Source organism: Anguilla anguilla, chromosome 7 (assembly GCF_013347855.1).
Source record: "Anguilla anguilla isolate fAngAng1 chromosome 7, fAngAng1.pri, whole genome shotgun sequence".
NCBI lineage: Eukaryota > Metazoa > Chordata > Actinopteri > Anguilliformes > Anguillidae > Anguilla > Anguilla anguilla.
The window spans coordinates 6702446-6715201 of record NC_049207.1 but is presented as its reverse complement, the minus strand read 5'-3'; the positions used below and the strand labels follow the sequence as shown (position 1 = coordinate 6715201).

General features: G+C 47.7%; 1 protein-coding gene across 1 annotated transcript in view; it reads left to right on the top strand.

The window, feature by feature from the left end:
• The window catches only part of camk1da (calcium/calmodulin-dependent protein kinase 1Da), an 89888-nt gene that overhangs the window by 62811 nt on the left and 14321 nt on the right, over positions 1 to 12756 (top strand). The window contains exons 4-5 of the mRNA XM_035424668.1: positions 3483 to 3621; positions 5349 to 5475. Of these exons, the coding sequence (XP_035280559.1) occupies positions 3483 to 3621; positions 5349 to 5475 (266 nt within the window). The remainder of the gene's footprint in view (positions 1 to 3482; positions 3622 to 5348; positions 5476 to 12756) is intronic.

The window sequence follows — 12756 nt, the reverse complement described above, 5'->3', positions numbered from 1 at the left end:
TTTCCCTTTCTGCCCAATCATAGGCCTGCGTCATCACTGCAGCATCCTCTGTGAATTTTGGGAGTGTAGTTTCTTTCCAACTAACACTGCAAGTGTACCGTCTGGAATCGATGCCACGTTGATACTAGAGAAAATTGAGTTTGTACCTTCTCTTGTATAGTCTGTGACACATAGTACATTATAATGCTTTGATGCTATATTGATATATAAGAGGAGGCGGTCCTAACTCCTGGGCTCTTGTCAGTCTGTCCCTGCCATGTGTTTGTCATGAGAGGAGCACAGACAGACGGACAGCGGGGGCGGGGCTGTACGCGGTATGGTTTGTGTGTGCTGTTTGTGTGGCCCACACGTGTCTCAGATGTCTTTGGTGAGCCTCTCTCTCTCTCTCCTCAGCTGCTCCCGGGGCTCGCTCCACCACGCAGTCGATTCTCGCAGGTGAACTCGTTAGCGCTCCTCGCTAGCTGTAACGGCTCCCCACCGATGTCTCCGCTGCCAGGTGTTTAAACTCCCACGACGGGCAGGCTCTGTCTTTTTGTGGGAAAAGGCCAGACCGGGGGCTGGATTATGAAACCTGGGAAGGTTGCGTTCTGAGGATTTGAGGAGTATCAGTGCTCAGTGACCCTCCGCTGATCAAGAGGTGAAAAATAAGAAATAAAAGAGTGCATATTAAGGGTCGGCCTTCTTTCTCTGCGGCTAGTCTCCCACAGTACCCCTGCATGTATTAAACATGTCAACAGGCTGCACTCCTCCTGTCTGTTCTGACAGTATAACAGGCTGTACTCCTGCACGGACTGTTATTGGGATTCTGTGGGAATGTACAATTCAGTCAAACCGAAACGAGCCTTAAAGTACCTGGGTTAGTCTGACCCGAAAACCTCAATATAGATTTTACACGCCCGTATGTCAAGACGTTCTGTCCACTGAAGCTTTGTTATTTGTGGGTGATGGACACTGGAGGCCCTATTTTAACAGCCAAACTGCAGTTGTCAAACTCTAGCGGTAACTCAAGGTGCTGGCTAATTATGGTATGTCCAATAATTTAGCGCAGCCAGGCTTTAGCACAGCTACGGCAACGGTCGTAAAAGAGACCGTTTCGATGGGAACACATTAACTTTGGGTGCGATAGGGGGGTTTGTTTTCATTACGGCCAATCAGATCGGCCCATTTCCTCACCTGTAAATGCGCCCTCTGTAGCTCCACCTCATACAACGTCCCATTGTTATGTACTCCATTTCACTGCGTTGACTGTTTAAAAATGAACATAACAAGAACCATTGCACCTACACACGTTTAAGAAATACCTGTCTTACACTATTTGACTAGAGTAGAGCCGGTCTGCCGCGTTACTTCTGTCTGTCATTCATGTGGCTTACATTCATTTAACTCCATACAGGTGCAGGGCCTAAATAGCTGATATTGAACTGCGTAGCTGAACACTGCTTACATATCAAACGGTCAAATTAAAATAAATGAAATACTTCCTGTATCTGTGTCATGTGTTCATGCATTCGTGTGTGCGCCACATTCGTATCAGCGCCCGAATAGCGCAATGTAGCAGCGTTTGCGTTTAAACCTGGTCTGGGTTTGGGTTTAAGACACAAATGCATTATTGACCACCAAACCTGCGTGGCACTGTGAGTGTTTATTTTGGCACGCCCCCCCCATTGCAGCATTCAACCCGTGTTGACGTACTCAACTACCGAGCCCGGCGCGGGCGACAAATATTTTGTTTGGCGGAGGCGTTTGCGTTTGGGCCTGCGTTGTCACGACGATAGGGTCCCATGGGCTGCTTGTGGTTGGCCAGGCAGCGTTAGTCAGACCTGCGGTTGCGTGCCGAAGTGTGTCTGGTCGGGTCTCGCGTTTCCAGCACGCTCCAGGCCCAGCTCGGTGAACTCCCATAGCACAGCTTTTAGGAAGAAGACATCAATCTTTGGGAAAATAGATTGGTGCTGCTTGAAAACAACTTTCTACCATTCTGGTAACGTAATTAAAAGTAAATTAATTTCGATTGAAATGGAGTTGATGAATGATCGCCAGGAAAGGGTGAACTCTACTTTTTTTCCTTAAAAATGTCACCTAATCTTTAAATTTACCATGGCTTTCAGACATCTTGGTTTGTTGGATTTAATTACTACAGTGTTTTCATTTACTCCTGATTGTGTTTTTTTTTTTTTTTCCCTGAAAGGCCAGTAAGGAACCATGTGCAAGGCAGATTTTGGGTGCGGTATTATAGAGTGACAGACAGACACCAGGACACTGTATTGATTGTTTGCTGCGTAAATCTTTTCTAACTGAAATAGCTGCCATCATTTTTTAGAGACTACTTTTAATATTTCATTAGATGTTTCTGTAAAGAGAAGTTTCTGTTTTCGCTCTGTAAAGTTGTCTCGGCAGAAAAAACTTCTGAACACCCTGCTAATTGCTGGTCGAAGGTCAGTGGGGCTTTTTTTACAGCCAGCTTTATTTTAATGATATCTAATAACGAGGCGAGGAACTTTTCTGTGAAAAACGGAAAGGTTACTATCGCGCAGCTTCAGAAGAGACGAAGGAAGGCTTGAACCGGAGCATGTTTTCGTGTCAGACCAAACACCTCACGGGCTTCTGCATAGGCAACCTGTTACAGCCTGTGTGGTCTTCTTCTTTGGTGCTGTGATGGTTAAGCCATTATGGCCAGGTACAAGCTACAATACATGTATATATGACGTCTGCTGAAACTCATTAATCATTCTCAACGTCAGAATATACCAGCAAATACCTCAACTGTTAATCCATTGTGAAGAATACTGTAATCCAACAGTATTTTAAAAGTAAATATTATGGTTAGCAGTTGAAATATCTTTTATTCTTCTGTGACTAATCAGTGTTCGTTTTCATTCTATTCATGTGCAAAAGAATAACTTTCTACATACATATAAAGACAAGTGGGGAAACAAGTACTTCATTGCTAAAATTCTGAATAAATTGCGTGTTATGGCGTTCTTCCTTTCACTGATTGTTCTAATTCATTAACTGAATGAAAACAGTGTGGATTTTAAAGCTGGAGACAGAAAAACAGATTGTTTGCAAAGAGCAAGTTCACTTGTGATTTAAAAAAGAAACAAACAAAAAAAAAAAACAAACCCAGCCCAGGCACCACAAATTTTCAGTCCACCCCTTTTCCCGTTTATTGGATTTTTCCGTCTTTTACCACCGTTGAATTTTGCATGATCGAATCTGAAAAAGCCTAAACGCGGTTTGATTGAATTGCATGTGCCCTGAGATTTGGTTAAGCGTGTTTGATTGAATCTGGCGGTGGGTCACTGGCTGTGTCTCCCCCCGTCTGGGACTGGAGCTGCGCTGTACTGACTGGGAGAAGTCTGCAATGGTTTCCGTTTGGTTCTCGCAGTGTGAATGAAATCCTGCTTCGGTTCACGATTCACAGAGCACCCTGGTGATGGGCGTTTTTTGGGGGGGTTCCTCCTCCCCGCGTTCTCTCTCTCCAGGGTGTCAGGGGGCGAGCTGTTCGACCGAATCGTGGAGAAGGGCTTCTACACGGAGAAGGACGCCAGCACGCTCATCAGACAGGTGCTGGACGCAGTCAACTACCTCCACAAGATGGGCATCGTCCACAGAGACCTCAAGGTACTGCACCGCCCACACGGACACACATGCAACACCACACACTCTCATGCACACACACACGTACCCTGCACACACACAAACACAACCAAACCACCACCCACCCCCACACACACACACACATCACACACTCACATGCACGCACATGCACACACACACATACCACCCCCCCCCCCACACACTCAAACCACACGCTCACATGCACACACACACATACCACCCCCCCCACACACTCAAACCACACGCTCACATGCTCACATACCCACCCATGCACACGCACATGTACACACGCACACACACACCTTACACACAGACACACGCACACGCACACACACCCACAGACACACACACAGAAGCTGATCTTGATAGCTCTCTCATCAGGCACCGCAGGTGCTGCAGTACCGTGTCTCCTGCAGGATTGTGTGCAGGTGCTAGTCCCCTCACCTTCTCTTCTCCATCCTGCTTTTCCACAGTTCACACTCCCTCCCACAGTGCTTATCAGGAGGAGCACTCCCACATAGATTTCCTCAGTATGCACCATAAATAAGCCAGTTTCTCTATTCTGCGACCTTATTAAAGTGGTCCATCACAATGGGGAGGGGGAGGGGGGGGCAGGACGTTTGCTTCATAACCATGTCAAAACAGCCCTTAGTAAAGGCCTTTATTTTAAACGCTTTTTACAGCCTTTTTCTGCCCAAATTGGAATCGCCCGTTTTATTGATCCGCACTCGCTGCGGCAACCTCGGCTATCGATTCGAGAGGGCGCAGATAAGCACGCGCTCTCCTCTGACGCGCGTGATGTCACTTCCTATCACACCGCTGTTCGCTAGCCGGGCTTGCGCAGACATTAGCCAGAGGAAGACGCTCGCATGCAGGGGGACTTGCAGGCACCGATCCGGCCAGCAGGGGTGCTAGTGAGCAAGGAGACCCGGTCGTCCCGGCTGACTGGAGCTCTCCCGTCCCTGGGTGATGCTCGAGCCCAGCGGCCCATCTCCCCGCAGGGCTGCAGGCCACAGTCAGCACTGCGTCCTCCCAGCTTTAATTGCACTGTCTGCCGCCCCCCCCCCCCCCCCAAAGACTTGATTTATACGCGTTATTCACGGAACTATTAACCTCCGGTGCAGGCGAGTTATCGCTTTTGTTTACCGCTCCGTTTGATTTATGGCAGCGCTACCGCGGCGCTAGCACGCTAGCGCACACATAGCTGCGCCCCACAGTGGAAACAGGGCGACACCTGCAGCACCGCAGCCCGTTAGCGCTCCGAGCGTAGCGCTCTGGGGGAGCACGCGGAACCCTGTGGACTCTTCCACCCGCGACACGCTCTCTTGCTCTCTCTCTCTCTCTGACTCTCTCGCTCTCTCTCTAAGGCGGCGCGCTTTCTTGTCGACACAAGACCGAGAAATAATTGCCTTGCGAGCCTCGCAAGTTCTGCGAGAGAAATATTCAGGAACGTGGAAGGTGTTGATTGCGTCTCTGATTACCATAGTATTTTCCAGCGATGGAGTTCCGTTGCATTCACTCCTTCTCGTCATTCCCCATTCTGTGCCTCTCTTCATTAGCTACTCTGAGTGTGTGTGAATGTGTGTGCGTGAATGTGTGTGCGTGCGCGTATACATGAACGTGTGTGTGTGCGTATGTTTGTGTGTGTGTACGTGTACGTGTAGCGTACGTGTGTGTGTATGCGTACATATTCTTAATGCTGTGATGTTCTGTTGCCCTTTTTTTTCCAGCCAGAGAACTTGCTGTACTTCAACCCCCAGGACGAGTCGAAGATCATGATCAGTGATTTTGGCCTGTCCAAAATGGAGGGCACTGGTGACGTCATGTCCACGGCGTGTGGGACGCCGGGATACGTGGGTAAGGCCGCCCCTGCATTCCTCCTCCTAGAAGTACTGGATTGCCTGCCACCTTCACATCATTCATCCATGCGTTATCTATACCCGCTTATCCTGGGCAGGGTCCCGGGAGGCGCTGGAGCCTATCCCAGCATGCATTGGGCGAGAGGCAGAAATACACCCTGGATAGGCTGCCCTATCTATCTCAGGGTCCCTTTCACATCATGAGCCCTAAAATGGTTTTCAAAGTGAACCCGGGACATAGAGGCTGGTCACCCAATGTTCTCCTTACTTACTATTGCAGATAAAGCTTAAAACAGCACGTTGAGAACAGAATTCATGGATGTGTCTGATGGCTGCTTTTTAAAAAATAAAACCCATCAATCCAGTAATCGATATCCGTGCTCCCCGCGTAGTCAGCAGATGGCTCAGACAGGAGTCGTAAAAGCAGATTTTAGCTGTGTTGAATATCAGATGCACCGTGACCTGGTACCACCTATTGGAACAGCCTTTGAAGGATTTACCGTAGGAAATTTCCAGGCCGAAGCCTGCGCGGGAGTCTTTGATTGCGGCACAGCGGTGTGGGATTGGATCACAATGGCGAGGGGCTGCTTTCAGCGTGTGAGCGCGATCGCCGCGTGAGCGAGACCGCCGTGCATCGTGGGATAACGCCACAGGGTGGGGGGGAAGAGGCCCTGCTTTGTGTGGCACCACGCATAGGTGCGGGGACTGCAGACTGAGGCATGGAAATGCATGCACACCAGCGCACGCAAACAACAATGCATGCGCAGAGGAGAAATATACAGAAATTCAGCCATTGAAAACAGACACACCGCACACACATCACACATACACACACGCACCACACACCACGCACACACACATCATACACATACACACGCACGCACGCATGCATGCATGCATACATATGCATACACACCTGTGCATATGTACACCAATGCATTCACAGAGGAAAAAAGAACACATAAATTCAGCCATCAACATCAACAAAGGTGCACACGCAGCACTTGACACGCACATGCACGCGCATGCATGCACGCACATGCACACACACAGATCTCATGCATGTCCCCAGTACAGTTTAACCCTTTTGTGAGCCGGGTTTGGGTTCTGGGGGGAAAATCCTGCGGCGCGGTGCGTCTGCTGCAGGTGCTGAAAGGTTTCCCCGGAGACGGCCCGTCTGTCTCCACCATCCGGCAGCGCAGGTCCGCAGAGCCGCTCCGTCGCGCACGCCGACAGGCCCCGCCCGACTCTGCACGGTCACCGGCTTCTCCCAGCAGAACCCTCTGTGTTCAGTCAGTCAGCTGACAGGGCCGGTGCTAAGCCCCTCCCCCAGCTCACTAATGTGGCGCTTCAGAGCCTTGTGTCTAATCTCACCGCAAAATAATGTCACTGAAAATTTTACAACTGTAGCAGATGTAACGTTGTCATCCTTTAAATATATGGCGCTGCTCGATTGTGCCCTGTTGCTATAGCACTTACCCGGTCACAGCAACAACGCTGACCGCAGCCCAAGGGTCTGTATTCAGCTGCGTAGCCCCCGACGCACTGTTTCAGCCCAGTCAATTAATCGCGTGTTTGAACTGCGGTTCTGAGCCTAGTTACGAACCCTCATTTAAAATCGCCTCACGTGAACCCAGACAGACTCCGTAAAACAGAGCTTATTTATTTATCGGCTCGTTTTGATTAAGACCACTTTGAGGGAGACTCCTCAGTCCACATCGCTGTGCGCTGAACGCACGCTGTGCAAAGAGCCCCATCTGATTAATGCGCCTGAACCTCGCTGTGTTTGCGCTGTTGAGGAGGGGCTGTAGGCATACATATGAGGCAAATTTTTATTCCTTGAATTGATTTATATATATATATTTTTTTATTTTTTTTATTTTTTTATATATATAAATGAGCAGCAGTTATGTCTAAAATTAATGGTCAGTACTTTTTTTATTACATTTGTGCGGTAAATGAGCGGCAGTTATATATTTGTATTATGAATTATCATAATATTTACTAGTTATATTTCTGTATGAAGTGAGCAGCAGTTATATTTCTGTAACAAATAATTATCAGTGCTTCTGTTTTGCTTATGAATGTGCAGTTTCAGTATTTGGGTAATGAAGCAGCAGTGTTTGTATAACAGAGGGGATCTTCCAAAAGAGGATATCAAGTGTATTTGTTATGAAGCAGTTGTATTTCTGCCTCAGTGACGAAGCTGTAATGAACGCGCTGGATTCGTATTTCTTTTCGCGTGTTTATAGGAGCACGCGGACCAGCAGGGCCTTTTCCAAGCCCATTGAAACGGGCAGAACTGTGGCAATCAATCGTGACTGAAGAACAGCGTGTAGCTGTAAGCACATTCAGGCTCGGGCTTTACCCAGCACCTGTGCGCCCCGATACTGTTGTCAGCGCGAGGGCAAACTGCCGGGATGCGGCTCTTCTGATTGAGCCCTGACGAGAAAGCCAGGCGGGCGAGGTTACCGGGGAGCCTGTGGGGGCGGAGCTCTGGTATAGACACGGAACCTTCAGCTTTAATCCCAGGTGGGACTCCTCCAACATCAACTAGTCCGCAATGCTAATACTCAGCAAAATAAAAAAATAATTAACAATAATAAAATAGCTGTGACAGTTTACTTTAACCTACAGTGAATGCAAAACAGATGCTTGATGTAGGCCTCTGCATCATGCAGCGTTTGGATTAGGGTTGCTCTTATTATGTGTGTACCCTCGCTAGGTATGAGTGCTGCTCTGGATTAATGTGAATGCTAAGCAAGTCGATAAATGAATGAAATGTAATGAAACACTGAAAGTACAAAATTCGTGTCCTTTATTGATCCTGCATTGTGCTACAAAGGGATTCTCCGCTTTGTCGCCGATTCTGTATTGGATGAAAAGATCAATTTTCTTTGTCAGTCTTTCACGGTTCTCTCGCGGTGGTGTTTTTCAGGCATTAAAGAAAGCCGTTCTCTCTCTGTGAAACATTTTCGTGAAGCAAAGCGATAAATTAGACCGGAGTTATATTCCAGGCGTTTGGGAGAGAGATTTTAGATTTTAATGCGATGCGCGGTATCGGCGTGGGCATGTTGATTCACGCGGATAGCGGTGTTTTTTCTCTCCCTCCACGTCTCTCCGACACCTGCTCTTAACGTGGGCTTATAGCTGCCTCTGACAGTGACACATTTCTCACCCTTATTAGCTGCTCTAAGACGTCTGTCAGAGCGGATTCGCGGTGAGCGCGAGAGGGAAAAGGTGAAAAGTGATCCGGTGTGCCCTGTGCATTTAATGCAGTCCCAGTTATCAGCTGGAATTTTTTCCCCATTTTCCACCGGCCTCACTGACTCATATCACCGTGCTGTTATTTTATTTCAGTGTTACGCGTGATCTTTCAAATACTTCTTTAGCCTCAGAAAAACGGTAACCGCTACATTACATAACATTGCAGGCTACTGCTTGTCCCCCTAAAACAACTGGGCATATTCATACGCTCTGCAGTCCGTTACCAAGCCATGCCCGTACCGACTGTGGACAGCAGTTCTGCAGAGCGCCACGTGAATCGCTTCCCAGGAAGGGGCGGTGTCCGTTGGCCTGGATGTCTCCATCTCGTCACACAGGGGCAAATTCTCTGACTGATCAGGTTTCGGTCGTCTGTCTGCACCACCTGCGCCGGAAGTCCACTCTTCTGACGCGATGCCTGCGCAGCTCAGCCAGCGGCGCACGAACTAGTTAAAGAATGATGTTACAGTAGCAAGCCGTGTCTTCAAATATGATTTAGCGGTCATATCCTGATGAAAATTGTGAATAAAATCTGTGGTTGTTTAAAAAAAAAATTTTTTTTGAATGATTGACAATGTCTTGACCAATTACCGAATCGAATGAACCGTGTGTCCCAGTGCTCTTCTCACTGATGGACTATTGGAGTGCATTGCACCAGTTTGCTTAACTTGCTCCACTCCCGGAGGTACACAGCAGGGATGCATGCGTAATTTATAACTGTGGCCACGGGAGCTTAACCTGGATACAGTGTCAGCTATTCAACATGGTCACCCTTGCCACACTCAAGAGGGCTCAAGTTACTGAACGCCACTGTCCTTTGTCTACAGTTAGTGTTGTCTGTGGTACGTTACCCACACACACGCACACATGCACACACTTACAATCACGGGCACGCATGCACATACAGACTTTGCATACCCCAGCGTTAGACCAATGGACCTCATTACTTCACGGAATGATAAAGCGGTTGCATCTCAACTCATATCCCCCTCAGCTTAAACAAGGGAATGCGTTAAGATTATGAACACACTGCAAAGGTATGTTCTCCCTCGTTTCAAAGGGAGGTCTTCGTTATGAGGAATGTTCCCCGTCTCTGTGCTCTTCTCTTTAAATGGTAAAATACCCCAGCTCTGTTTGTCTGCGCTAGATTCCTGGATCTGTGTGCGCGCGCGTGCGCGTGTGTGTGTGTGTGTGTGTTTCCTTTCTCTCCCGCAGACAGATACAGAACTTTCCAGACCACTAAATATCCCCAGCCTCCGAACAATAGAAGGTAATAAATATGAGTGAGTCGGGCTCCTAAAAATAGCACGTCCCAACGATCAAATTCCAAAAACAAATTCACATTCCTCTGTTAAAATAGAACCCATTACGTAGCGAGCGTAACACTGCTGAATTAAAAACAGACCGGCTGTATTTTATTTTTATTTTATTTTTTATTTTTTTGTGATTTGGCAAGGCCTCGCTTAAATGTCAGTCGGTACCAAAAAAAAAAAAAAAGAGAGAAGAAAAGTGAAGTAGCTGAGCGGTGGAATAAGGCTTTAGGGCCCTGGCGTCTTTCTTGTGCACTCCTTTTGGAGCTCAGGCACTAAAATGGCCGAAGAGTTGGGCTGAAGTGTTCCATTAGCGTCCGCGTTGCAGCTTGGCTGCGGGAATGGAAACTGGCTTCACGACGACCGGGTATTACTGCTCTTCTCACCCCTCATCTGAGGCGTAAGAGGTGCTTAAACAGAAACGGTCTCTGCACAAAGATCAGGACGTAAACAACGATGGGTTGCTTTTTATTTTTTATAGCGCCCATCATCCGGAGATCTCAAAGCTGTGAAGGGAGAGGCTCCTGAGCTGGGGTTGAGGGAAAGGGGTCGTTCAGATAATTTAAAGAGGAGGATGATTAGACGGTCTGAGTGACGAAACCAGGTTTGGAATTTGGCCTGAGCTCCAGGGAACCCCGTGCTCGTCAGGATAAACTCGCCGCGGAATCGCAGCGAATCAGCGGAAGATGGGCTGCCCCCTCTCTAGTCGGGTTCCCCCTGAGATTTCTTGTCGTTGGGGAGTTGTTTTTTTCTTGCCACCATCCGAGTTGAATGGAATTGAATCAAATCGAGGGGGAATCGTGGGCCGTGTCCAAATCAGCGCACTTGCCTACTATTAAGTATTCAATTCCATACTAGCTGTGTACAACTTGTACACTCAATAGTAGGTACGAGTGCTGATTTGGGCGAGGCCGTGGTTTCATTTGTTTGACTTGAACGATGGCTTCTCCTATAGCACAGTGTCCCGCTCGCTGCACTGGGGCATTCTGGGGTGTACCGCTTTCCTCAGATGAAAGACTGCCCCTCCTGCTGGCCCGCTAAGTATAGCTGTCCCCAGAGGCTTCCCATGCAAATAACAGTCACGTCCGGCACTGTTCGCGTTTAGCCCCGAGGAGGTGTTTCCATAGTGATATACAATACGTGCCGATAAAGAGTTCCGCTGAGGAGTGAGTTTAGTTAAGCTACAAAAAATACCGGCAATACTTGATTTTTATCTTCGTTTTATATATCGTTCATATAAAATGGGTGCTTTTAAGAACTAGTAATAATAACTTTGTAATTAAACTAAATTGGAACGAGGTTGGATGTGTGAAGTGCATTCCAGGTTTAAAAAAATACATAAATAAACCCAAGCTGCCCTTAAAGGCTAGTGGTTTGTTTGCAGATGATGACCCTCCAGTTTCACTGGACCCCTATGATTCTGCTGTGCATTTGAATCACTGCAAACATCATTGTTGTTCATGGCCGTGATTTATGTTGTAGCTTGCACTGCTTTGTTTCTTTCTCGGGCACTTCCTGAAACCCAGCATGAGGTCAGTCTTACGGTCAGCTTATAAATCAAGAGAATATTAAAAAACTGAAAAAGAAACAGTGACCATGTGTCCTGGAATCCCTCCACTTACTGTAATTCCTGGCAAGCTTTCTATATTGAGATGGGCCCAGAGGTCTTTATTGGACGGAGTGTAGCACTGAAATGGAGAGGGGACTGGTTGGTGCCAGCAGATCAGAAATACCCAGCATGCAACTGTGCTGCAAGGGTTTGGCCCTTTCTATATGCTGCAGGTCTTATAATTTTATACAGCAGGTGTGATCGCACGTAATGAGAGGGGGAAACCCAGACCAGCTCAGGGCTTTGATGTCTCTGTGATAGTGTCCGGACCACCCCCAACCCCCCCTCCCCCCCCCACCCCCCACCCCCCAAACAAAAGAAGCCACTGTAAGAACAGGGCTTCTGTTTGAATATTGTTTGAGTGGGTTTTCATCCTGTGCTGTGAGAAAGGGGAGTGCAGTTTTAGCTGAGACCAAGGCAGAAAAGGCCTCTGGAGTGATATTAAAAAGCTGACAGGGGGTTCAGGAGTCCCTGGAGAACGGAAGATTTAGTCAGTGGTGTGAGGGAGCCAGAGAGATGCTTGGCTCATATTTCTTACTGATACCAGAGCAAACATGTCAATCCCTCACATGCGAATACCCGCACGCACACACACACACACGTGCGCACGAACACACACACACACACACACACACGCACGCACACATTCATAAGGCTCAGCCTGTGATCTTACTTTGTCCTTTTTGTTTGCCCCAGTTTTTGTTTTGTTTTGCTTGTTCAGTTTTGTCTTGTTTGTCCTATTTAACACCCCTTCAAAAAGCCAATTCAAACTGAGACAGTCTGTCCCCCAGTAGTCTGTCCTATGAGACAGTTAATACAGGACTGTCAGTACTTCTTCAAGAAGCTGTTCCTAAGGGTAAAAAAAAATAAGGAGGGATTGTAACTGTGGACTGTAATAATTTATAGTCAGAACACATCGGTGGTGTTCTTTTTAAAATTAAATGCAATTGTCCCAGAATCAGAGTGCATTCTTTAACACAAGATGGTACGACCACATAAAGGGCTGAGAAATCAATTCAGAATTTTCAGCCGCGGCAAGCTTTGAGAAATTGTCAATTACTGTTTGCACTTAGTCACCGAGCGTGTCCAATCGGGA